This window comes from Schistocerca serialis, chromosome 1 (assembly GCF_023864345.2).
Source record: "Schistocerca serialis cubense isolate TAMUIC-IGC-003099 chromosome 1, iqSchSeri2.2, whole genome shotgun sequence".
Lineage (NCBI taxonomy): Eukaryota > Metazoa > Arthropoda > Insecta > Orthoptera > Acrididae > Schistocerca > Schistocerca serialis.
The window spans coordinates 523,918,555-523,944,226 of NC_064638.1; the positions used below are offsets into that span (position 1 = coordinate 523,918,555).

The 25,672-nt window shown below is 39.8% G+C and overlaps 1 protein-coding gene across 7 annotated transcripts; it reads right to left on the minus strand.

Moving 5' to 3' along the window:
* Positions 1-6,814: 6,814 nt before the first annotated feature.
* LOC126474524 (NADH dehydrogenase [ubiquinone] 1 alpha subcomplex assembly factor 2) lies at positions 6,815-24,697 on the minus strand. Of its 7 annotated transcripts, none has more exons than XM_050102012.1 (2): positions 24,563-24,697; positions 6,815-7,455 (listed from the first exon to the last, which is right to left on the minus strand). In XM_050102012.1, exon 2 carries the CDS (start codon positions 7,446-7,448, stop codon positions 7,005-7,007), a length of 444 nt encoding a protein of 147 aa, XP_049957969.1. In that variant the 5' UTR covers positions 7,449-7,455; positions 24,563-24,697; the 3' UTR covers positions 6,815-7,004. The 7 variants fall into 7 exon arrangements, with proteins under 7 accessions (XP_049957969.1, XP_049957955.1, XP_049957962.1 ...); XM_050101998.1 differs by lacking the exon at positions 24,563-24,697 and adding an exon at positions 24,390-24,556; XM_050102005.1 differs by lacking the exon at positions 24,563-24,697 and adding an exon at positions 23,859-24,008.
* Positions 24,698-25,672: the final 975 nt, after the last annotated feature.

Genomic DNA, 25,672 nt, shown 5'->3' on the forward strand with positions numbered 1-25,672 from the left:
GCTTATGTGTCAAAACCCTGAGCTTTGCTTAGCAGCACAACTCCCTAATTGAAAAGAAAGCACTTGCTATCATCTACACCCTCAAAAAGTTTCATGGGTTCTTGTGTGGGTCTAAGTTCCACCTCATTACTGACCACAAGCCCTTGGTTTTATTGTTTAATCTGTCTGCTTCATTGCCCAACACAGCAGAACATAACCTCCAGTGTTGGGCCTCATTTCTGTCTCGCTACAGCTATGATATATTCTCAGCCTACCACATAACATGCAAATTCTGATGTGCTGTCTCATCTTCTGATGGGATCAGAGCCTAATTTTGGTCAGGAGGAACTCTGTTTTCACGTTTAGCATCAAGTTATTCATTTAATTCAGGATGTCCAAGCTGTGACCCTTTGAGTATCTATTTTGTCCTCTGTCACAGCCTTTTGGTATTTGATGGTACTGTTCTCTTAGCTACAGACAGATACTGGCTGCCTTATGGTGGGATGTCCTCCAGCTCCTACATCAGGGACACTGGCAGGTCTCATGTACCAAGTTATTGGCCCATCTGCATGTGTTTTGGTCTGAAATCAATGGTGAAATTGTATATCTTGTCATGTGCTACTCTCCGTATGCTATCCAACAGAGGTGCTGTGGGCATGCACCGAAGTGTCTACGGAAACACGTCCATGTTGATTTTGTGGGATCCTCCCTAAATTCTTCCTGGTTGTTGATGCTTTCTCTAAATTTCCATATATTATCTGCTGTGTTCTGATGTCAGCTGTGGCTATGATTCAGGTTTTCCAAATTTTTTTCTTGAAGAATTGCCTCATATGCTTGTGATGCATAATGGTCCAGATTTTGTGTCCTTCCACTATTTTTGCACCCATCACGGTATTTTCCACATGACTGATCCTCATTTTCATTCCCAATGGCAAAACGCTAAATCTTGTCTGCTCATTCTAGGTTCAATGAAGAAGTATGCCATGGACTCTTCCACAGGTGACTTCTTGACACACTTCTAAGATTTCCTACAGGTTTACACCAGTGGGGGAGTCCAGTCAAGAAGCTCCATTGTCGACAGCCATGCACCCTCGTACATCCGCTCATGCCACCCCGACAACACCAGTCAGCACAGCCCTTGTTGGGTTCAATCCTGGCTCCATGCTCTAGGCTCAAGAAAATGGATTCCGGCCACAGTCCACAGCTGCTGAGGCCACCACCTCTGTATAGAACACACCAGTGATGGGCTAGTGGCACACCACCATGGATAGATGCATCTTCACGCCACAGTGAGGGCGTCCTCCCTCAGTGCCTGTCCTGGACTCGCAGGGCATCCCTGCTGTGGGGATGGACAACTCCCTCCTTGTAGATGTCACTGCCTCTCACCTCTCCTCTGTGGTCTTGCCCCATGGCACCTGCTGCCAGGCATTCCCGTGATGCTTTGAATTCACTAGTGATACCACCATAGACTGGGACAGTGCCTTTGGGCCCTTCAACCTTGGTGCCCCCAATTGAGCAACTGGCACCTTCACTGTTGGCGCATTTCCACTGCGTTGAGGAACAGGATACTGAGATGCTACCAGTGCCCTTGTCACTAGCCCTCTCTTATGGTACTTTGTGGTGAAATGGCCGCCGCTCATGTCCATGGCCATGTCACTTCCTCCCCTACTCAGTGGTTCCGGCTTGGAATCCACTTCTGCTGCTGCTGTCATTGACTGTGACATCTATCGCAGATGCCGTATATGTCTCAACAGTTGCAACTATGCCTGCATCAGCAGAGTGCCCTTTCCCCAAGGGGAAGGAGTGATATAACCTTGCATGTAAAACTTGGAAACAAACCCTGGCAGTAGGCTGCCGGCACACTACACTTCAAATATTCCGCTAATAGCATCTGCCCAGACCAGCCACCAGAGGCCACCTGCAGTGGGCCACATGACCTGAGCACATGGCACAACATTTGCCACACTGTCTACCAGAGTCCTCCTCTTTGTAAACGCAGTGCAGCAGGCACTCACCTTCATATTGGGTTCATACTTATTGTCAGCAACTGCTTGTATCAGTACCTGGATTGTTTCTATGTTTGAGTGTATGTTCTCAACTGCTGTTTGCTTGTATGTGAAGTAGTTTCACTGTGGCCATGCTGTTGTTTATGTCTTACCGTACAGTACAACTGCCTCAGCCCTTCTGAAGTAGACAATGACAAAGCACCTCTTCAGCATATGACCACTATCTTGATGTGCCCTAAATCTACATTTCACAGTAGCCAGAGGGCCATTCAATTGCATGTCAATAGAAATGTTTTAGTGATCCATTCCTGTGTGTTTCTCATAAGCTTAAATGAGGAGAAATTAGTTCCTTCTGTCAGAAAAATACAGTTGGCTACGTCAGCATCATGAAACATAATGAATCTATCATTGTTTTGTTAATGAATATGCAGAGATGGCACTCTTAGTAACATATTCTTATGCTGCACAGTAACTGAATTAAGTTTTCATCTTGAACAGCAAAATAGTTTTGTTTATACAGCTTTCTAAAGTAATCATGTTGTGCGTTTGTTTTCTTCTTAGGGACAAACTGGAATACTATATCATCCAAAAACTCCCTCATTTGAACTGTTAACCACCAATTAAAATTAAAACCCAAAACTGGTGAAGATTTGTAAGAAACACGTTTTTATTTTAAACAGCTAACAAAAGGGCCTCTGAATTTGAACTTAGCATTACTTCTCCCTACGCCACTTCCTCGTTTCCTGGAAATTACCTAGGTCTTCTGTGGAGCAAAAATAGATTAATCTTATCGATTACCTTGCAAAGAGTAAAACCATAAAACTCACAATTGTTCAGATGTGAATTATCGTAGCGCAGTTAAGCAATTTTTTTAAGAAATAAAAAAAATTAAGTGTGAAGTATTCTGTAATAATTAGAGAAAATATTTTTGTTTGGAATACAAATTTTTGGTTGTGAAGACAGATGACAAACCATCTGTGAGGGGTTAAATATTGATGCCTGTCAACCAGAATTTGAGCAGCTAAGTCACATAGACATGGTGATCAACGTGTGTTTGGTAGATGAAGAAAATGCATTCAATTAATGCATTATCACATACACTGAGACATTGAAAGGCACTGTATATTATTAGAGAATGCAAGTGGTAATGAAACATAATGTATTTTAGCTGTAATTACATAAATAAGTTGTCTGATTCAGGCAAGAACAGTATCAGAAATGTAGTCTGCTTACAAATGTGACATGTAGCACACTTTTCAAATGCACGGTTGTCACATTAATGTGACCACCACCTATGTTTGACATCAATGTATGATAACCATTCACAGATGGCGGTGGCAACACTAGCAGTGGAGGTTATTTAAAGTGTTTCGGGAGGGGACGTGGAAACCAGTGCAGCCATGGTCATAACGCACAAACTGTAAAAGTGGCACTGGTGCAAAATGGCGCTATCCAAAACCAGTGCCCAGGCAACTTTGTTGTGCCATGCGCCGTAGATGACAGGTGTGAATGATGGGTGAAGAGATATGTATGGGCAAGTAGATGTGAAACTGTTGAGCAACTGACCACCCAGATGAAACAAGGGGGCCTCAATAACCGATCAGTAAACATTGCTGCGTATAGGCCCTTGCAGCAGGTGCCTGGTTCATTCACCAATGCTGATTGCTGTTCATCAGTAACAGATGCTGGACTCTGCAAACCAGTTCCACAACTGGGTATCCACTGAGCAGTGACTGGTGGCCTTTCAGATTAATCACATTATAAGCTCCACTGAGCAGATAGCCATTGGCTTGTAGGGCCCTGCAACGATCATTGGAAGGGTCCAGGGTGGACGAGGGAGCGTCATGGTCTGGGGAATGTTTTCGTGGCATTCCCTAAATGATCTTGTCATTCTGGAAGGCACAATGGATCAACACAAGTACGCATCCTTGGGAACCACCGCGTGTGGTTTGCTTCTCCTCAGCATGATGGCATCTACCAGCAGGACAATGCAATGTGGCACACAGCTCGTAGTATACGTGGTTGGTTTGAAGAGCACGATGATGAATTTATCATACTCCCTTGGCCACCAAACTCCCTGGATTTAAACCCAACTGAGATTCTGTGGTACCACCTTGACTGGGCTGTTCACATTACGGATCCTCAACCATGAAACCTAGAACAGCTGGCCATGGCACCAGAGGATTGTACATCCCTGTTGATATCTTACAGAGTATCACTGACTCTCTTCTTGCATGGACACAATGCAAGATGCAGCTATTCAGGCTTTTGACAGATGGCCGCAATAATGTGATTGGTCCATGTACACTATGCAGCACATTCCAGTAGAAACAAGTACACTTCAGATTATCTGTGGCTTTTGGTTATCAGTACAGTCTCAGGTCCACATTAACTCTGATAATCAGGAGTTAGCTGTACCTGAGAAGAGGTTTGGATGGCAAAAGGAGAAAGAGAAATGGGAGAACTCTGGAGTTGGAAGTACAATTTGTTTGACAATCTCTCTCTTTCATTATATTCTTTACCACCCAATTTCCACTTTATATCCACCTACACTGTCTAACAAAACGATGGTGCACCCAGGAGATATGGTTGGATTTTAATATAATTCTGTTCACATACACACCACTGGTGGGTATGTAAATGATTAGACCCATAATTTTCCGTTATACATAGAATGGCCACTAGAGAGCATTAGTGTTGCTCATGTTCAGTGTTCAGACCTGGTGGGGTATATAAGGGGAACGAAAAGAGTCAGATGTTGAGAGATCACTGTGAAGGACATGGAGACACAATGTGGGACAACTCTGTCAGCATCTGCCACGGTTAGAAAGGGGCCTGATTGTGGGTCTCCCATTTTCCTGAATGGTGGAATTGTGCAATATCTAAATTCATGGGGCATTCGGATGTGACAGTGGCCTGATGTTAGATGGCATTGGAATATGAGGTTCTAGTTGACCACCTCAAGGGTGGATTGCCATGTAGTGTAGTGAGCACGTCATTACTCCTTCACACTTGCACCTGTCATTCATCTAAGAAAAGGAATGGACTCCCTGGAATATACTGTGTGTCAGCCCACACCATTAGTCGGAGACTAGGACAGGCATACTAGGGGATTATAGTCCCATGCATAGGTTGCCATTGAAACCACAAAACAAATGGCTGCGTTTGGACTGGTGCTCTGACCGGGATATATGGACTGCTGATGTATGTCATCACATTGTGTTCAGCGATAAACTGTGGGCCTGCATTACCCTAAATGACCATCTTCGGCAAGTGTGGCAACAACCTGGGTAGCGGTCCCATTCTTATAATGTTATGGAGAGGAACAACATTGTTACTGCTGGTGTCACAGTTTCAGAAGGCACCAGGTATAACTGCAGGTCACAGCTGGTAGTGACTGAGGAAACTCTTGACGACACAACAGTACAGCAAAAACATCCTCAAGTGCCACCTCTTGTGCAACAGAACTGTGGTGTCATTTATCTACAAGAAAATGCTCACCCACAAATGGCATCTGCCTCTATGATGCTTCTCTGTGATGTTGAGATACTACCACGGCCAGCAAGACCCTCAGATCTTCCCTCAATGGAACATGTGTGGGACAAGTTCAAACCTCAACTCCTTATCAGTGCCAGTATCCAAGATACCAAGGACCAGTTACAACAGCTGTGAGCCAGCTTGCCTCACAATGGCAAATGACACCCTTCCCAAATCAGTGTAAGCATCCAGGCCAGATGAGGTGAAATACTATATTGGTAAGTCTACTCATACTGCCGTGTTCCTTATGAATTTGATTCAGTTTTGTAATCACTGAAATAATATCACATATCTTCTCAGGGGGTGAAGTTTCATTTTGTACCCTCCTCTCCTAATGGGTGCCCCCCCCCCCCTCTTTTCTTTAGGCAGTGTAAAGAAATCTGTGGGTGGAATTTGTTATGAGTCCAATGAAGGTGTTGTGGAACCCAGAGACAGGTCTATTGCATAATCACACTTCTGGGATACAATTTATCATTGAAAAAACTGAATAAAGTGCACTGAACTAAGAGCAGGTTACAGTGACAAATGAGGGTTTTCCAGTTAAATCCAGTCATTCACTGGTAGGCTAATTTACTGATTTCTTTCTCTTATAGACATGTAGAAAGTTGGTGCATAATCCTGCAGATGAAGCTGAACCATACATGTGACAATGGAACAGTCACGTTCTACTTAAAACACCATCCATTCCATGTCAATGCTGAAACAATCTTTGAATAAATCTACTCCAATGTGCACTGTCACCTCACTCAATCCACAGTTAAGATTATTTCAGTATTTTTGCCTTTGCAAACAAGGTTCAACATAAAACTCATCAACATTTGAAGATTTGTATCAACTGTTGGTATCATAAGAAAAGGATTACAATTATTATATCTAAAAACAAAGATGATGTGACTTACCAAACGAAAGCGCTGGCACGTCGATAGACACACAAACAAACACAAACATACACACAAAATACTAGCTTTTGCAACCAACGGTTGCTTCGTCAGGAAAGAGGGAAGGAGAGGGAAAGACGAAAGGATTTGGGTTTTAAGGGAGAGGGTAAGGAGTCATTCCAATCCCGGGATTAGATATATTTTTCCCATGTGGAATGTTTCCCTCTATTAATTCATATCATTAATTTGGATTACAATTATTGTATCACATATTCGTGGTCTCATTTAAATAACAGAAAAGGTTATCACAACAGCAGCTATATTTTGCTTTAATGCTTTAATTGAAATATAATTACTCTGATGTTTCTTTTGTAAACCAGTTCTGTAATGGAATGCATGAGAAATGTTCACAAAAATAATTCACTGCACTTTATTGTTTTACATGCATAAACAAAGCTCTTACGAGAAATCAGTGAGTCATTATACGCTAACTCATGCCTACATGTTATGAATAACATATATTAAAAAAAAAAACTATAGTTCAACACAAACAACTTTTTTGACTGGCACAGTCTGTATAAACAACAAATTGCCTCAATGTGTGTTATTTATCTGCTTCCTTACTTTTACCTGGCATTACTTCATATTCATCATACTTTGGAAATGATTCCATTCCTTTAACCTCTTTATCTAAAACACCAGGATCTTTCTTTCCTTCTTTTCTTGCAAGTTCTGCAGCATTTTTCTTTTTCATTTCCATAATGGCAACACTGCGCATAATTTCCTCTTCCATTGGTGGTGCTGTTCTTCGTCCTCTGAGCCATGCTTCCCATTCTGCTGGAATTTCTTGCTCAAAGTTATCTTTCACAGCAGGTTCAAACCAGCGTGAAGCTTTTCTCTTGCCAACACTTGGATTGGCCGGTATCTCGAAATATTTATTTCCTAAGTAATCTGTTCCTACTGGAGTTCCTCTTATCTGTCGTGGCTTTAGGGACTGGATGAAATTCTTGAATATCATGCCAATAATGCTTCTACCTTCTTTAGCCATCCCGTACCTGTTGTGGAGGAATATACATATATCGGCAATTGTACAAATCTACAGGCAAAACTTTACATTACATACAAGTTAACTTTATGCTACAGAAAAGATGAAAGTTTTATATTTTGTTTTCAAAAGTTATCATCATGGAGACCGCAACTACAAATAACTACCTGAAGTGCAGCTATTAAAATGCAGAATAGGGAACATTAGTTTGACAACTGCTACACTCAAATACTACCAAATTGATACTAATGTTACATCAATGACTAATGTAGATGGACATAGCAGATGGAAAGGATTTTCCATGAAAGTAGTGCAAATTAATTTTTCAAATGAAGCATAAAAAGCCTTTTTAGAATGATGAGACAGATTAGAAAGGAAGCAGAGACTTGGACTCGCCTGAGAGGGAGAAAGCGAATGGCTTTTATATATATGATGAGACTCTACACGAAAAGTTCTTGAATGAGCAGCTGGATTGCCATTCCAGACAAGAACAATATTTTAAGAACAGTCAAGAGTTACATCAGGTGCACTGATGGACTCATGTAAAGAGGCTCATAAATGGAAAATCTGAATAGATACACATTTAGCATTGTTCCACCAACAGCTTCATGTTTGTGGCGTATGAAGAATAACTATTATTTGATGTAAGTCACAAAATGAAGCTGTTTGCATCTGTGCAGGAGATCTGTGACCTTTGAAATGTATTAGACTATAAAAGTCAATGTCTTAGTCACATGCTGCTTTACTAAAACTGGTCACTGGTTTGCAGCCATTATCATATCTAAAAATGATAAAATATAAACAAAAACATATCAACAGACTTGTAAAACAAGAGAATGGACTTATTAAATGCACAAACAACATGAACAAGTTACCTACTTATTACAGCAGTGACAAGAAGGTTCTGAGTCAATACATAGAAAAACAGGTGCAGTGATGAAGTAAAAGTTACAATGACTGTCACTTGTGAAATACCACTCACACACAACTGAAAGAGAGAGAGAAAATTATAGTAAAGTCCAATCATTCCAAATTATTAATTTGCAAATGCTTCTTGTGGAAGACAAAACTTATTTATTGCAAGTATTTTTCTTCGTTCTGTCACTGAGAAATGCTGCTACGGACTTCCTATCAAAGTATGGCAGCACCTGACTACAATATACAAATGGAATATCTTTAAACAAACTTGAAACAGCACATATTCATTCACTGACATGTTTTATTAAATCTATTTTCATAGCAAAATTAACTTCAACCCACTGTGACACAGCTCAGACAAAACTAAGCTAATCAACAAGTCCCATGCAGACAAAGCTGCTGAAGCATCTCTATTGTTTTAACAATGGCAACAAGTGCAAGTGTTATTGAAGATAATATTTTAACTGATTGACAATTAGAAATCATATTTAAGAAATTAGTGCACCATGACGCACAGAGTAAAACCTTACAATCCATAATAAGATTTAATAGATTCACATACTTTCCAAACCAAGACTTGTATCATGAGTGTTTTTAACAATTAGCGTCCGCTGTTTGTCAGGCCACAGCTGCGGCTGGCGCGCCGCCAAGATAGCCTTGAGATGCCTTATCGGCGGGGTCAAAGGTCATGCGCTCAGAGAGCTGACGTAACATGCTGTTACCAACTCTATGGCCGACAGATCCTAGATGTACGCTTACAGGTTCTCAGCTACGCTACAAATCACTTTATTTATGAAAATATAAAGTACAATCACCAACAAACTTTACATATTCACAACATCCTTTCCCTTTAATCCAAATAAATACAGTTTCGTTAACAGATATTTTACGTCTACTACGGGTATGAAGGGAAAAAGGTGAAGGTGAATTATATACAGATTTGCCAAAGTCTTTATTTGCAATTTCACAAACATGGTAGGTCCTGTAGGCGATGATGTCTCTATCCACAAAACTCTCCAGTCCAGATACATTAGGTACACCAGTTCCACCACGTACAACAGCGACAGTTAACCATCCATTCCCATGTGAAAATGAATCGTTGAGATCAATACTAAAATTCAGCCTACATCCACAAAAGACAGTAGGTCCATCAAGTAGGGAGTGTGCAGCGACAGATTTTAAGGTGTTCTTCCTCTTGTCAGCGTCTGATGTAGTCATTTCTATGTCTTCAATGGTCCTATAAATGGTCTGTCTTGCACGACGACGACATCTCCTGTAAGGCAACTGCGCGGCTACATAAGCGAGCGATCTCGGCGGAGCCGATCATTCGCGCTGCTGCTGCTGCACAGGCAACTGCATTGAACACTGCCAAGATGCCTTACAGGAGATGTCGTCGTCGTGCAAGACAGACCATTTATAGGACCATTGAAGACATAGAAATGACTACATCAGACGCTGACAAGAAGAAGAACACCTTAAAATCTGTCGCTGCACACTCCCTACTTGATGGACCTGCTGTCTTTTGTGGATGTAGGCTGAATTTTAGTATTGATCTCAACGATTCATTTTCACATGGGAATGGATGGTTAACTGTCGCTGTTGTACGTGGTGGAACTGGTGTACCTAATGTATCTGGACTGGAGAGTTTTGTGGATAGAGACATCATCGCCTACAGGACCTACCATGTTTGTGAAATTGCAAATAAAGACTTTGGCAAATCTGTATATAATTCACCTTCACCTTTTTCCCTTCATACCCGTAGTAGACGTAAAATATCTGTTAACGAAACTGTATTTATTTGGATTAAAGGGAAAGGATGTTGTGAATATGTAAAGTTTGTTGGTGATTGTACTTTATATTTTCATAAATAAAGTGATTTGTAGCGTAGCTGAGAACCTGTAAGCGTACATCTAGGATCTGTCGGCCATAGAGTTGGTAACAGCATGTTACGTCAGCTCTCTGAGCGCATGACCTTTGACCCCGCCGATAAGGCGTCTCAAGGCTATCTTGGCGGCGCGCCAGCCGCAGCTGTGGCCTGAAAAACAGCTCAGACAAAACTAAGCTAATCAACAAGTCCCATGCAGACAAAGCTGCTGAAGCATCTCTATTGTTTTAACAATGGCAACAAGTGCAAGTGTTATTGAAGATAATATTTTAACTGATTGACAATTAGAAATCATATTTAAGAAATTAGTGCACCATGACGCACAGAGTAAAACCTTACAATCCATAATAAGATTTAATAGATTCACATACTTTCCAAACCAAGACTTGTATCATGAGTGTTTTTAACAATCAGTATTACAAATTCTTAATATTAGACATAATTAGATTGTAATTTTTCTTGCCGTCATTTGCAACCATTCCTTTTATATTTTACATCTTTTTCTGTACGTTTTTCTATTTCAATTTATATAAAAAATTCAAATTACCACACACATTTTTATCCATCAGTTATATACTTGATATTATCAAATTATTGTAAAGTTGCTATTAAGGAAATCTGCACATAATCTGTTGAATGATAGTATACGCAGAAAATCAAATGTGTTCATATACATTTACATGACTAATGGAATTTGATGTGCATCGTGTTGTTTAGTAAACTGGTGCATCATGATCCACAATTCATGGGTCTTGATAAATCTGTTACATTACACACACATAGACAGAGAGAGAGAGAGAGAGAGAGAGAGAGAGAGAGAGAGAGAGAGAGAGAGAGAGAGAGAGAGTTGTGTATATGTGTGTGTGTGTGTGTGTGTGTGTGTGTGTGTGTGTGTGTTTTGTAGACAAAAGTAACTTTTATATCTTTCTAAAATATGGCATAATCTGTATTTGTAAAAATATATAATAAATTTAATATGTGTAAAAGCCATAAACCCACCCATTTCATGCATGCTGAGAGACTGTAATACAAAATGCAAGATAAAAATTCAAAGCTTAAAAACAATTTAAAAAGTACTTGAAGGCTGTATTTATATAGTTGGTTCATAAAGGTATCATATGAAAAGCAGTACATCGCATCTAAGCTGACACAATTTTACATCTGACAACATAAAAATGGAGCCATTATACTGAAAGTAAGACAATTTAAAATAAACTTGAAAGCATGAATTATAAATGTAAGTTTATCTGAACAAAAATGTAAGAGAGTGAATAGTGACAAAGATGGAATTGAAAATGATACAGCGTAACACGCAGCACACTAATTTGTGAGATTCTATGAGCCACACCCACATCAAATCCACATAGCGAATTAACAACCATGGTACACAGGTCAGCCCGAGTTTGGTTTCTACATAGTTTCCAGCACTCATTTAGGAAAATTCTGGGCTGATTCCCAAATTATGCCTCTGAATACAAAACAAAGATTGTTAAAATATGATAACACACAGAGCAAAGTTTACACAATTCCCTGGCAGACGGAGCACATGTTGATGACTGTGGTGTCACGAAGAGCTTTCAGTCACAAAGTTTATTAGTAAAAGTCACCAAAATGTGAAAAAAATGAAGCCTGTACAAGACAGAATAACACCAGGGAAAAAGAAAGAAAGAAAAATACATATTATAGAATATATTCAAAATGTATAAAAGTCACTCCTCTCTCCATCTTTTAATGCATGTATGTATAAATACACTGGCAAAGAAAATTACTAAACCTGGAAAGACAACGTCAATTTGGAACTGATGATGGCCACACGCCACTGGGAGATAGTAGATGTAATGATAATGGTTCAACATTGTCCACCAACAGACAGTGTAGTGGCTTACCTATCAGAGCACCATCTGTATCTAATCTTTAATAAGGAATGCTCACAGCCAGAGGGCTCATTTCGGTGCAAAGATTTGAAGTCAGCTGGCAACCACATCACAGAGAGGCACTCATGCTTCCTACAACCGAGCGAGTGAGCTTGAAAGGAGCCAAATTGTGGCCTTTTGAGTGGCAGGATGGTCCTTTCAGAGAATTACCACATGAGTTTTGGACACGCTGTGACAGTTGTGCAATGATGTTGGTATCCTGTGAACATTCACTCACCCATAGATGATGTTCCGGCTGTCCACATAGTGTAGATGTCTGCCAGGATTGCCATATTGTAAGAGCAGCAGTGGCAGATCACACAGCTACCACAGCACAGATAAGAGGGCTTGTGAGCCCACGTGTCAACACAAAATGTTGCAAACTGGTTATTAGCAGTGGGACTACGGGCACATACGCTTGTAGCCCTTCTTCCACTCATGTCACAGCACCAACATGCATGGCTTGACTGGTGCTGTCAATCACTTGGATGACAGATTGGTGTGCCGTGGTCTTCAGCGATGACAGCAGATTCTGCCTGCAATATAAGTTATGGTCATTTGCGCACATGACATATACTTGTCGAACGCTGTCTCATAGAGTGCATTGGTTGGTAGATACACTGGCCCCATCACAGGCCTTATAGTCTGTGGTGTGATAAGCTACAACTCTCGTTCATTTTTGGTGTTTCTGGAGAGGTGCTTGGTATTTGCAGAATATTGTTAGCCCGTTCTTGCAACACAAAGGTGATGCATTGTTCCAGCAGGGTAATACTCCCCCACACACTCCCTGTGAAATTCAACATGCTCTGCAAGATGTTCAGCAACTTCCCTGGCCAGCACGATCTCTGAATTTGTCTCCAATCGAGCACATATGGGATATGATGGAATGAGAAGTGACTCATGTGACTTATCAACCAACAACTCCTACAGATCTACATGAACAAGTCGAGCAGGCATGGCATAATGTATCCCACAATAGTATTCTTTATCTTTAGATCATCCGGATGCCAGAGTCAGCTTCTGTACTGGCACCTGTGACAGCTACATAACATACTCATATGGGTGTTTCAGCACGGGTCGATAACAGGTATCACAGAACTTCGCACAATTGATTTTCTCCAGATGCAAGATTTCTCGGCATGGTGACATCGCCTGGCCTTCCGCTTACCCCCAGATCTCAGCCTCTGCGAGTTTTTCCTTTCTGTTTATCTTAAGTGAAAAGGGCACGTCACGAAGACACAAACCCTCAAAGCTTTGAAAAATGCCATTGGAAATGAAACTGAAACCATGGCAGATGACATGTTGCAGCAAGTGGTGATGAACTTCAAGTACTGCCTTAACAAACGACTTGCCAGTGAAGATCGACATTTGTACGACACTATTTTCTATCCTCGATTTGTTTTCCTTCTGTTAATAAAATTTTTGAAGTTGCTCTGTACATTGTGCTTACTTTCAAACATGTAGGACCAAAAGTGAAAATTTGACAAGATTTTAAAATTCATCTGTTTCACATCCATCAGCCTGTCTTTCAATTGTCTGTAACAGGTACTTTATTAGTAGCAATTATTGTAACCTTTACTTTATCTTTAAATTTGCAATCTCTACTTTTGTTCTTTTATCTGTTGACTGTGTGCCTCAATCTCCCTCACGTACTCACTAGGTAAATAACACTGCTTATATTTTTGATTTGTGTGTTCTCACTTATAGATCTGATGGTGGTTGCAAAGCCAAACAGGTAATCTTTTTTAAGTAATGTATGACCAAGACATTGGATTTTATAATCTAATTTGATGTTTGTCCTTATACTTCAAAAGTTGAGTACCACTACGATTTTTTATGCTAAGTCAGACAGCGAGTTCACATCTGTATAATGCCATTTGCATATGCATATTCTTTATTGAAAGATAAGCTTTAAAACATCTCATGACAAAAACGACTCTCGTCCACTTGCCCATTCCCCCTAGTGTCTAACGGTAATAAACTCATACATAACTGTTAGACCTTCCTTGAACAAGAAAGGCCACTACAATTTTTGATTTACTGCTATAAAAATTGAGTGAATTAAAAAGAATCTGATGATAAAGTGGTGCAGCTATGGATGTTTGTGCAACTTGAAAGCCCATAATGATACATACCACATAAATTTCTGACACTGATGATGGAGTCTGGATAATACAATAAAAGCAGAGGACATACTTCCACCAGACATAATTATGAGAATTATGATCAGTTATCTAGCTTCTGAGTAACGGTTACTGATTACCTCCTCCCTGCGTGGATTTTAATCGAATGTTTCCCAAACATCAAACAATAACTACCTGCAAAATTAAACAAAATATGGTGCCTTACCTAATACATTGCCACCACTATGACAATTCTGACAGCTCCACCTCATCCAAGAGACATGACAACCACCGTTTTCCATCTTGTATTATCAACATCTCTTGCTTGTTCTGATTGTGTGGTAACCAAGGTACTGTGCAACATCTCTAATCTATGCTTCAGGCAAATCTATTGAATACGCATAGTCTAAATAAAATGCATTCCAACAAACTCATTGCATACTTGTCCCAACTGCAGAACAATTGAACATGGGCATTACACACTCTACTACTTACGCATGGTTGGTCCCCCCCATCCTTAGTAAATAAACTCTATTGTCATGATAGTAAGGTTGGTGATGAGGGGGTTCCATATCCTCCATATGTGTAGTAGCTCAAAAGAAAGTTTAAAGCACTGCAGTAAGTTCATTTACAGTTAATTGGAGTGCTAAATAAGATCACATTGTGGTTACTTAATGCACCAGTCAATTTATCCACAACTTCCGACAGTAAGCCTCTCTCACCCACTACATTTCCCTCACTTTAAGTGACGAGTGGAGATTGGAGCTCATATTTGTGATGATTACACGCATTTGTACTTCGAGGATTACCAGGTGCTTGAACTAAAGGCTCTGTACTCCTTCCCTAAGATAGATTTCGAAACATGAATTTCTGAAGGAGTTAGCTCCACTAATGAACCCAGCAGCCAGGACAATCATACTGGGCCTGGACCTACATGGCTTACATTGCAAAAACCCTGAGCATCAAAGGTCCCAAGTAGACACTCTTACATACTGCATCTTCATCCAGTTGGATCCTTACAGAGAAGACTGTAGAATGCCTAAAGTTTCAAGAATCCTATTGATCACTGTCATTTTTAGCATAGTCCGATACCTCAATAATGTCTTGTTGACAAATAAGCATTAACAGCTGTCCTTCCCCACAGTATTTCAGACAAAATGACTGAACTTGTTGCTTGCAGATTGTAACCAATTCTACGACCAACTTTGTCTTCAGAGTAGATATCTTCAGTCTCTTTGGGCTTGTAGTTAAGGATTCTGTCAATTCTGTTTTCAATAAAATATCTTACCTGACTTTGGAGGACCACAGCCAAAAATTTATGGAAATCTTCTCTTTGGAATAAGGATGCATAGCAGATTACAAAGTTCAACAATATGGAAAGTATAGACTGCTACCACCATATAGTGGAGGTGCTGAGTCACAGATGAGCACAGTGAAAAAGACTGCTAAAATATTAAATCTTTTGGACTAAATCCCTTTTTCTACACTACAAAACACATACATGGCCACTGTCTCAGGGCACTAGTGTGTGACTGGCATCTGACAGAGTAGGAGTCTACTGGACGGGTGGTGGGGATACGCAGGTGGGGAGAGATATCACAGTATAGGTGGGAAAAGATGCCAGTGCTACTGGCGAAGCATGCAGGGATTTGATGGGGACAGAATAGAGCTGCTGGATGCTGCATCAGGAGGCTGGGCTGTGGGATGGGAGAGTGTGGGAACTGCAAGTGCACAATCAATGCACAATTCATCAACTGGTTGTTACCATTTGACGAACAGAGCAATTGGCAAAACTAGCAGAAGGAGAGTGCTTCGCCAAAATATATTTGATCAATAACTTTTTTACAGCTTCTGCTCTACAAAGCCTCACAAAATGTAATGGTGTAAACACACTGTTTACATATAACACTACGAGCACTTAGCTTTTGGTTTAGTCAGTGCACCAGTTACGTTTCAAACATATTTAGTACAGCTCACTCACTCAATGGAATCCTACATTAACTAACTGGCTGACATAATTCTAGCAGGTAGCTCCATGCAAGAACATACTGTCAATCTAAGGAGACTATTCACAAATCTAAAACAACTGGGTCTAAAAATCAAATTGAAGAAATCTGAATTTTCCCTAAGTAGCACCAATTACTTAGGTCACATACTATTTAAGAAAGGCATTCAGCTGAAAAAACAGTACTCGACTGCAATTAATAATTCGTTCCCTCTGAAAAACATAAAAGGACAGTTATCCTTCAGGGAAAACAAATAATTCATACCCTGTGGCAGGATGTACATATCTGTTAATTAGCTTTCCAGAGAGGTGTTCTGTTCAATCAGGCAAGAGAATATGACAAAGCATTTTATGCACTAAAGAATAATTTAAGACCTGTGTCATGACTGGCAACATTTCCTTTCGGAAAGCTCATAACCGGGGTGTTGAAGTACAGTGTTAGAGCTGTGTTAGTGCCTATCACGTTTGCATCCAAAACTTTAATTTTGATGGAGCTAAACAATCTGCAAGTTGAAAAGAATGCCCTAGTCATTGCTAACACCTTTAAAAAATTAAATGTTTTTCAATACAAGACTGAATTCCAATTTGGAACACACAGGTGGCTTTCAGAAAAACTCGTTCAAAGATTACAGAGGGATGTCCTCATGAGAGCTACAACAAACCTAAGAAGCCTAGCAAACGAACATGAATGCACCAACATGACAGCCAGAGTGCTCCAGACTGGACATCTGGTATCCAATTTGGACGGATACCAGCAACGGTCATCGCTACATGCAGATTCACTGTCAACACTGATCTGATGGCACTGAACTTGCTCGGCATCAAAGCCAGTGGCACACTCAAAGGACAAGGAATGAGGAGCCCCTTTCACAGAGGCAAAGGCAGCAGGTGCCACATCCACAGCCATCCCTGCAGTAGCTGCTGCCTCCACTCCAACATCAAGCATCTATATATGCCTGGGCCAAATTGGGAACACCAGTGTCAAGATGAGGCACACCGGCGCCAATCAGTTGGCTTTCAGATGACTTCACAAGTTTCACACACCATGGTACCACTGCGCCTGGAAAAACTGTTGGAACTGCAGGACAAAGACATACCAATGAAGAAATAGGGTTCACATTTGCCTGATGGTGAAATTTTACAGAGGTTGCCAATCATCCCAGATATCGTCACAGTGCTGATGCAACCCAATGACTTAGGCAGGATGCTTCCATCGTGCTTAGTGATTTGAGCTGGCTTTACGATGGAGCTATCACAGGATGGAGCATTTCTGGCCCTACACACAGGCTACAGCAGACAGACAACTCACAGTTCAACCAGATGGCAATGCATTTAGTAGTGCTATTTTTTATGTTGCAAGAGTTTGTGTGTTTTTTGATCATCAGTGAAATTTAATTAACTTGTAATTTAGTTTACCACTGCAGTTGCTTTATTCACTCAATTCACATGACCGATGCTGTCTACTTGTCTTTCTAAGTGAGTCCCTGACTGATTAGTCAGTAAAACTGTTCATTATTTTACAGTTTGTACTAGTAGGAAATGGATAGGGATAGTGCTTGTTGTATCTGGACACAGGTGAATTGGCCACTGTCTGGAAACAGGCAGAAGCTGCATTGCCACAATCAATAGGCCGCAAGCTTCTGCCCCAAGCTGCATCAATGTTCAGGCACCAGTGGTGACAGCAGCAAAATCTCTGGTAACACCGTCACTCCATCTTCAAATGTGCACCATTTGAACACTTCCTCCTGATTCGAGGTTGAGTGAGAGACCACCACGGGTTCAAGTATTCTTCAGCAGAAGCCAAAAGTGGGAACTGGCCATGCATCTGCCCCTTACACCTTAGGAACATGTACGAGATGCTGCACTGTGTCGATAACACATCTGAGCCGTAATAGGATGGTTCACTTGTTGTGCCAGTGGTAGATTTTCCTACTATATCCAACAATCACAGAGGGTGGGTTTGTTGGTCATTGGGAGCTCCATCATAAATGCTGATGATGAAGTCCCACATGGAAATAGCAGGCAAGTTAGGGAAATAATCCATCTACTATCAGTATGCTTTCTAGGATATTCTGTCCAGGCTGAACCGGCTGCAGCTAGTGGAAAATGTCAACACAAATGACCCTTGACCTCTGGGTTCTGAGGTTGTCCTTGACTCCTTCAGGTAGTTGGCTGTATTAGCAAAGGCAGCTACCATCACATGTGGAGTGTAAGCATGGTTCACCATTTGCTGTGTCACATTCGAAATCACCCTGGTCCTCTTGTTTGGTGCTGGCTGCAAAGCCTAAACCAGAGGCTCAGAGGGTTTTGAAACGATCTCAGATGTAAATTTTTCAACCTCTGATATCAGGGCAGAGAACTGTAGAGTCCCCTTAATAGGTCAAGAATGCATTATACAAAGGAAGCAGCTACTCAGGTAGCACAGTACATGTGGCATGCACATAGGTTGGAAAGCAGCTATTCGGGTAACATAGTGCATGTCGCAAGTACATGACTTTTTTTTAAGTTACAAGAAACCCTCCTTAGGGTCAATGATAAAGTGCCTGCCAAAATTGAAAGACAGATCCACCATCTTATTTTCAGAGGAGAATTTTAGACCTTGCATTGGAAATATGAAATGATAATGTGTTATTAGTAAATTACTAGCGTATCCATGGAAAGTCCAAGAATTAGTCTCATTTATTAAATGAATAAGAAACAGAAAGTGGGCTCAAACAGGAAGTGAAAAACAGCAAAATACTAAATTCAGATTGGAATATACCACACCACAATCTATCAAGAATAGCCTAGGCATCAAAGGTGACAGCATAATTTTTTCCGTACAGAACTCTGTAATGTGCAGTGAGGTTATAACACATTCCTAAGTCTGTATAAAGGTAAGCATCAAGCGTGGATCGAAAACAGCAATCGTGTGCTTTTATAGATCACCTGCATCTGAAGCTGGAGTGGCCGAGTGCTTCAGAGACAACTTGGAGAATATCACGAGTAAGTTTCTTGATCACACAATTGTAGTAGAGGGCATTTCAACTTGCCAGTTATACAGTGGAAGACTCATGCAATTAAAACTGATGTCAGAGAAAGGGATTCACGTGGATTCGTTCTGAAGGTCTTGTCTGAAAATTACTTCAGGCAGATAGTTAAAGATCCAATACCTGTTGGCAATGTCTTAGACCACCTAGTAATTAACAGATCCAAACTTTCTGAATCAGCTAATATCAAGGAAACAATCAGTGATCAAAAGGTTTGAGAGAAACAATGGCTACTGGAAAAGAAATGTTAAAAAAGGTAGGAAGACATTTTTAGTGAAAAAGAGTGATAGGATACAAACTGCAGAGTTTCTAAGTGGTCAACAACAAACATTCAGCTCTGAGAACGAACACGTAAAGCACAACTCAAAAGCAATGTAAAATACGCCTTAGACAAGTATGTACCCAGCAATGTTGTGAGGGGTGGAAAAACCGCACTGTAGTTCAATAACAATGTAAGCAAGAGAACAATCTACAATTTGGAGTCAAAGAATAGTAGACAAACAGACGATGAACGAAACCATAACTAGCATGAGGAAAGTGATGCGAGAAGTATTCGATGAATTTTGCAGAATGAGCTGACTAAAAACCGTAAAAAGTTTTGGGCTTATTGTATAATCAGCAAACACATCAAAGTCATCTCTTTAGTTGCCCAGTGGCCATGCTTTGATTTAGACAGAAGATAACAGAGAAAAAGCCAAAATAATGAATTCAGTATTCTGAAATTGTTTCACTGTGGAAGAATGTAATATGGTCTCTTGTTCCAATTGTTGCATGAACGCCAAAATAGAAGATACTGACACAGATGATAGCAGAATAAAACACAACTTAAAATTGCTCAAAAGTGCAAAAGCAATTGGACCAGATGAGATATGTGTAAATTTCTGCAGAGATTATACAAAAGAACTTCCTCCCCTTCTAGCAGCAGTTATCATAGGTCACTGGGGCAACAAAAGGTATCTACTGATTGGAAAAATGCAGATCATTCCAGTTTCCAAGAAGGATGGTCAGAAAGGCACACACAACTGAGCAGCTCACAGAAGCACAATGTTAAGTGCCACAACCATGTATGGGACGAAGGACCTAACTGCCGCTGTCCAGTTAAATGTTTTGAGAAAGTAGGTGAAAGCAATGTGAGGCAAACATTCAAAAAATTCCAGGAAATTGGTGACTTTGATGTTCAGTATGCATCTGGCTACCAATCTAAGAAATATATGAAAGTGGAAGGTGAATTCTGAACACCCACCATCTTTACTCGTCAGTGAGACATTACATCTTGACATTTAGCACAAAGTTAGTTTCAGGAAAAGTGGGAAGCAAAACAGACTTGTTATTCTTTGATTAAAATACGATAAACCCAGACTCACTTTAAGGAAGAAAGTTGCTCACCTTCTGTCTCTCTCAGATTACATCCCTCCTGTTTATCAAGGATTATTCTTGTCACTAAAACCAACATGTTTGGACATTGGGCACATCTGTGATGAGAGTGATCAAGTACTTTCAAGCAATGAGCTATACATCCGCAGCTCGTGGTCTAGTGGTTAGCATTGCTGCCTCTCAATCACTGGGTACTGAGTTCGATTCCCGGCTAGGTTGGGGATTTTCTCTCATTCGTGACTGTAGCTAGATTGGATTGTGTAAAAATTGGACTGTGTCACAACTGTACAGGCGCTGATGACCGCACAGTTGAGTGCCCCGCAAAACCAATCATCATCATCATCATCATCATCATCATCATCATCATCATCATCAATGAGTTATACAGTAAAGCCTTCTAGTAATTCTGTGTAAATGTTACCATGTGATTATCTATCATCATGTTTCGTTGTCGATGTTTGTGATTTGGACAACACAGTGATATCTCCACTACAGTAATGAGCTTATTTTTGTATTTTTAACATGTTATAGTCTGTTTCCTGTTCTTTTTATGTGTTTAAGAAAGAATAAACATCTCAAAAGCCATTCAGAACAAAATGGATGTTAGAATAAAATTACCAGATTTGTGGTTCAATTGCAAACTCCAAACACCGAATTTTGCACTTACCATTTTGTTACCCTGAGCAGCTCAATTATAGGCCTATGGGGTTGATTTCAATCTGTTGTAGAATTATGGAGAAGGTTTTATGCATGCATAATGCAAAGTAACTGGGGAACAAAAATCTCCTGCATAAAAATCATCAGAGATCTTGCAAAATTCAAATCGTTCTGCTCATCCAGAGACCCAGAGAGCTGTAGACAAAGGCACCCAGGTTGATTCTGTATTCCTTAATTTCCACAAGGAACTTGTTACAATTTCACACTGTTGTTTAGAACAAAATATGAGCTTACCAAGTATTGGACCAGATTTGTGATTCGATACAGGACTTTATGCAGTTAGAACTAAAACTGACAAATACAAAGGTTATTTTTGGAGAACTCCTATTGAGTGCTATAGACCTGTCATTATTTATATTTTATTGTAATGATCTAGTGGAAAACAATGGAAGCTCTGTGACACTATTCATGGGTAATGATATTGTCTATAGCAAGGTTGCAACATCAGTAGACTGTAGTGAAATGCAGGAAGACTTGCAGAGGATTGATGGTTGGTGCAGGGACTGCCAACTGACCCTGAATGTAAATAAATAAATGTGATGTATTGTGCGTAAATAAGGGAAGAGAGACACTGCCAGATTGAAATTCATTAGGAGACTCTTACAGAAATTTAATTCATCCACGAAAGAAGTTACACAACACTTATGTTTGACTGATTCTCAAGTACTATTCATCAGTTTGGTAGAGCATTACAGAGATGTTTAACAAACCCTAGTGGTAGATGTTAAAGGTGAAGTGTTCTGCATTTCATCACCATCAGCAATATTTTTTTGCAATGCAAGTAGTCGCGACAGATTGATCTGTATCATAGACCAATGGCTAAGTTAGACTGAAAGGTAATAGTGAGTTTATAAAATGGCAGATACAACAAGAATCCACCTCTGTTCTGCACTGCACATTTCATAGTTATATTTAAAACCATAGTTTCCCACTGAGGTCTAATCTTTTGAAGATTTCAGTATAATTTAGGGCATCAACAATTAGAACATTCAATTTTCCCAAATGCCACCAAGACTTTGACAGTTAAAATACATATGACTGTACATCATAGTTGCCACAGTGATAAAGTATTGCTTACTGATAGTTGCCTTATCAACAGCATCATTGGACAAATGGTTCCAAGCTAATAAACTGCAGTTTAATTACAATAGCCCGTGCAATAATGACAACAACTCTGTATGTCAGATTTGTTTTCATTAATTTGAATTTAAAGTAAATATATATGAGAAAAATCATTAATTAGATAAGTGACTTCATGTCACAGCTATGTTATATAAGCAGAGCTTTCCTACTTTTTGCCTATCTGTTCAGTAAATATTATGATGCATGTAGCTATTGCTAACTTTGTTTTTGTCATTTTCTGGGAGTCATTTAATACATTTGATACTGCTAATGGGCAATGCCCAAATTATCAAAACGATTTTTGTAACAATACGATGCAATCATGTACCAGTACTTTCCAAATACTGCACTGAAATGGTAAATGGAAATTTATATGGTTATTTTAATTATTCAAGCACAAACGTAATTATATTTACTAATGTTCCAGCATGGCACTCTCTTCACAGTACAAATCTGTTTATTAATATGCCAATTGCTCTGTAATATTTATGTTCAAGGACATGAGAACTTGCTTGTACCTTTACTTGACAGACATAATACTGGCTAAGATTTAGTATTATGCTTAACAATGACAGCTAGAGTGTCATGTAACAGAAACATGTAGAGATATTCTTGCATGTGGTACAATCGAACGTGGCAACAAGCAAAAGTAAATGGCAGGATATGATGATGGACTGGTAAAATACAAGGAACTAAAATCTACGACAGGCAATTGCTTATAAAATGCCTACAAAGTTTGCCTACATGTGATACCATTCTTGTATGGAGTGTGAATCAACGCTGATCAATGATGGGCAGCAAGCAATTATATGCATAAAAAAGGGACGGGGGGCAATATTAACAGTCAAGAGAGAGAGCCCAGAAAATGCTGTAAAGGCCAAGATTGCTGGCACTGGAAGATGCCTACTATTTAGAAAATTCCCAACAGCTGACACTGAAACCATGACATGCTTCATGCCTCAATCTCTCAGAAGGGATGTGGAAAATAAACTGAGACCTGTGAAATCTTGAACAGGACCACATGTTGTATAACTTACTGTAGGCCTCCTCCATGTGAGAAGGTATCTCAAATGTTCAATGATGGCTACATAAACAACTTTTAAAAATTAATTAAAGACAACTCCAATGACATGATTCCAGAGGTCTTGGGATTGCTACAGTGACTGGGAATATTTTCTGGTGCGCACTACACTGAAAATAATTGTATGGTTTTAATTACCAACGTCTCCATTGATAGAAACTCCGAACAGAACGAAAGCCAGAATTTAAAATTTAATTACTTCTGCACATGAAATAGGGCTACTCTGAATACACAATCTTTTCTCACCTCATACAGATTTTTTTCTTTCACGAAGATATATCAGAGCTCATGGATTTGAAGCACCAACTTACACATAACTGTGCAAGTAAACACTACGAAGAAGACTGGGGCAACTGGATCTTAAGAAAGAAAGGAAGGCCACACGGCGGGAATAAAAGAAATATGGACACAGAGGAAGGCAGATGCCCACTTCTATGTAATTCGCGTAGTTCTTATGGGTTTATTCGCTTACAATAACAATCATTTAATGTAGAAAATGAATGGTACGAGTTGAGTCGGAAGTATTTTGTCTAATTTGTCTAAAATTGTATTTGATAAAATGCTTCATTTGTGGTGCTGGGAACTTGTCTACTGGGCTGCAAATAGTCATTGACATTTTTTTCTATATTTTTAACTTATTTTGGTACAAATATGAGAATCACAATTTTACGTTATTGTACACAAACTACAACACGGTGAGGCTACATGAAACTGTGTGGAACAAAGAGAAAAGAACATCACATCACACTGCTAAGTTTAAAATGTCAATACATTTACGTTTTCATTGCAGACTCAGTAAGTCAAAAGTTTCGTATTTATATCCGACTCATTGATTTTACTCTCTCATTCCCCATGGTCACAGAAAACTGAGCGTTCCACACTTATAAACTGAATATTTCTGCCTATCGCTTTCAATTATACGCAGTACATCTATCCATTCCCAAACTTACTGCCTTCTAAGTCACGTGTTTGTCCACCAATGTTGCAAGGATTATTTGTGCACAACACACTACATGTCGTCTGCTTTCTGCTTATCAGAAAGAAAGTCTTTCCTTTATTCAGTTTATTGTTTTTTTTTTCTCCCCCACTTCGGTTAGACACCGTTCAGGCATTCAGTCATTGCTCCATAATAATATCTTTGTTCAATCAGAATCCGCTTCTTTATAGTGTAGTCTGGCTTTCCCTGTTCCTTACTGTTTACTATTAAACTTTGTATCTTTATCTGTCCAATACATATAAATTCGATTATCTCCTTGTACGTTTTAATATTGGGTTCAGAATGTTAACTGACATTGGTTGCGAGATTCTTGATAACAAATGCTAAAAGCTTGCTCACTATATTTTCGATTTTGAAATAATATATGGTTCGTGTCTCCCTGTGTAGTATCCTCATGTTAAGCGTTAATTATTTTCTGTGTCTTGTAACGTGTTTTTATATATGTTCCATGCAATAATGCTGATATAGTTACTCTGTGTCAGTCAGTTGTTTTCTTATCCGAACATGCTGTAGTGCTGTACAGAAGTGAATGATATATTAAAGTGTTATACTTTATATACCACAAAATAGTTACTTATCTTTAAAACAAGAATTTATCAAGAGGTTATGGGCCCAGAACGATTCTCTAAGCTTGCCCAGATAAACGCAAGTACAAAACTAGATATCAAACTATCGGTCTGTTATTTTTAAAGGAGCGCACAAGTAGATCAGTGACGCATTGCATATCAGTAAATATCAGAAGTAGCATCAGTTGGCAAATTAGTGTCACGAAAATTGAAGTCGTGAAAACTTTGTTAATCTACATCTACCTACATCTACATTTATACTCCGCAAGCCACCCAACGGTGTGTGGCGGAGGACACTTTACGTGCCACTGTCATTACCTCCCTTTCCTGTTCCAGTCGCGTATGGTTCGCGGGAAGAACGACTGTCTGAAAGCCTCCGTGCGCGCTCTAATCTCTCTAATTTTACATTCGTGATCTCCTCGGGAGGTATAAGCAATATATTTGATACCTCATCCAGAAACGCACCCTCTCGAAACCTGGCGAGCAAGCTACACCGC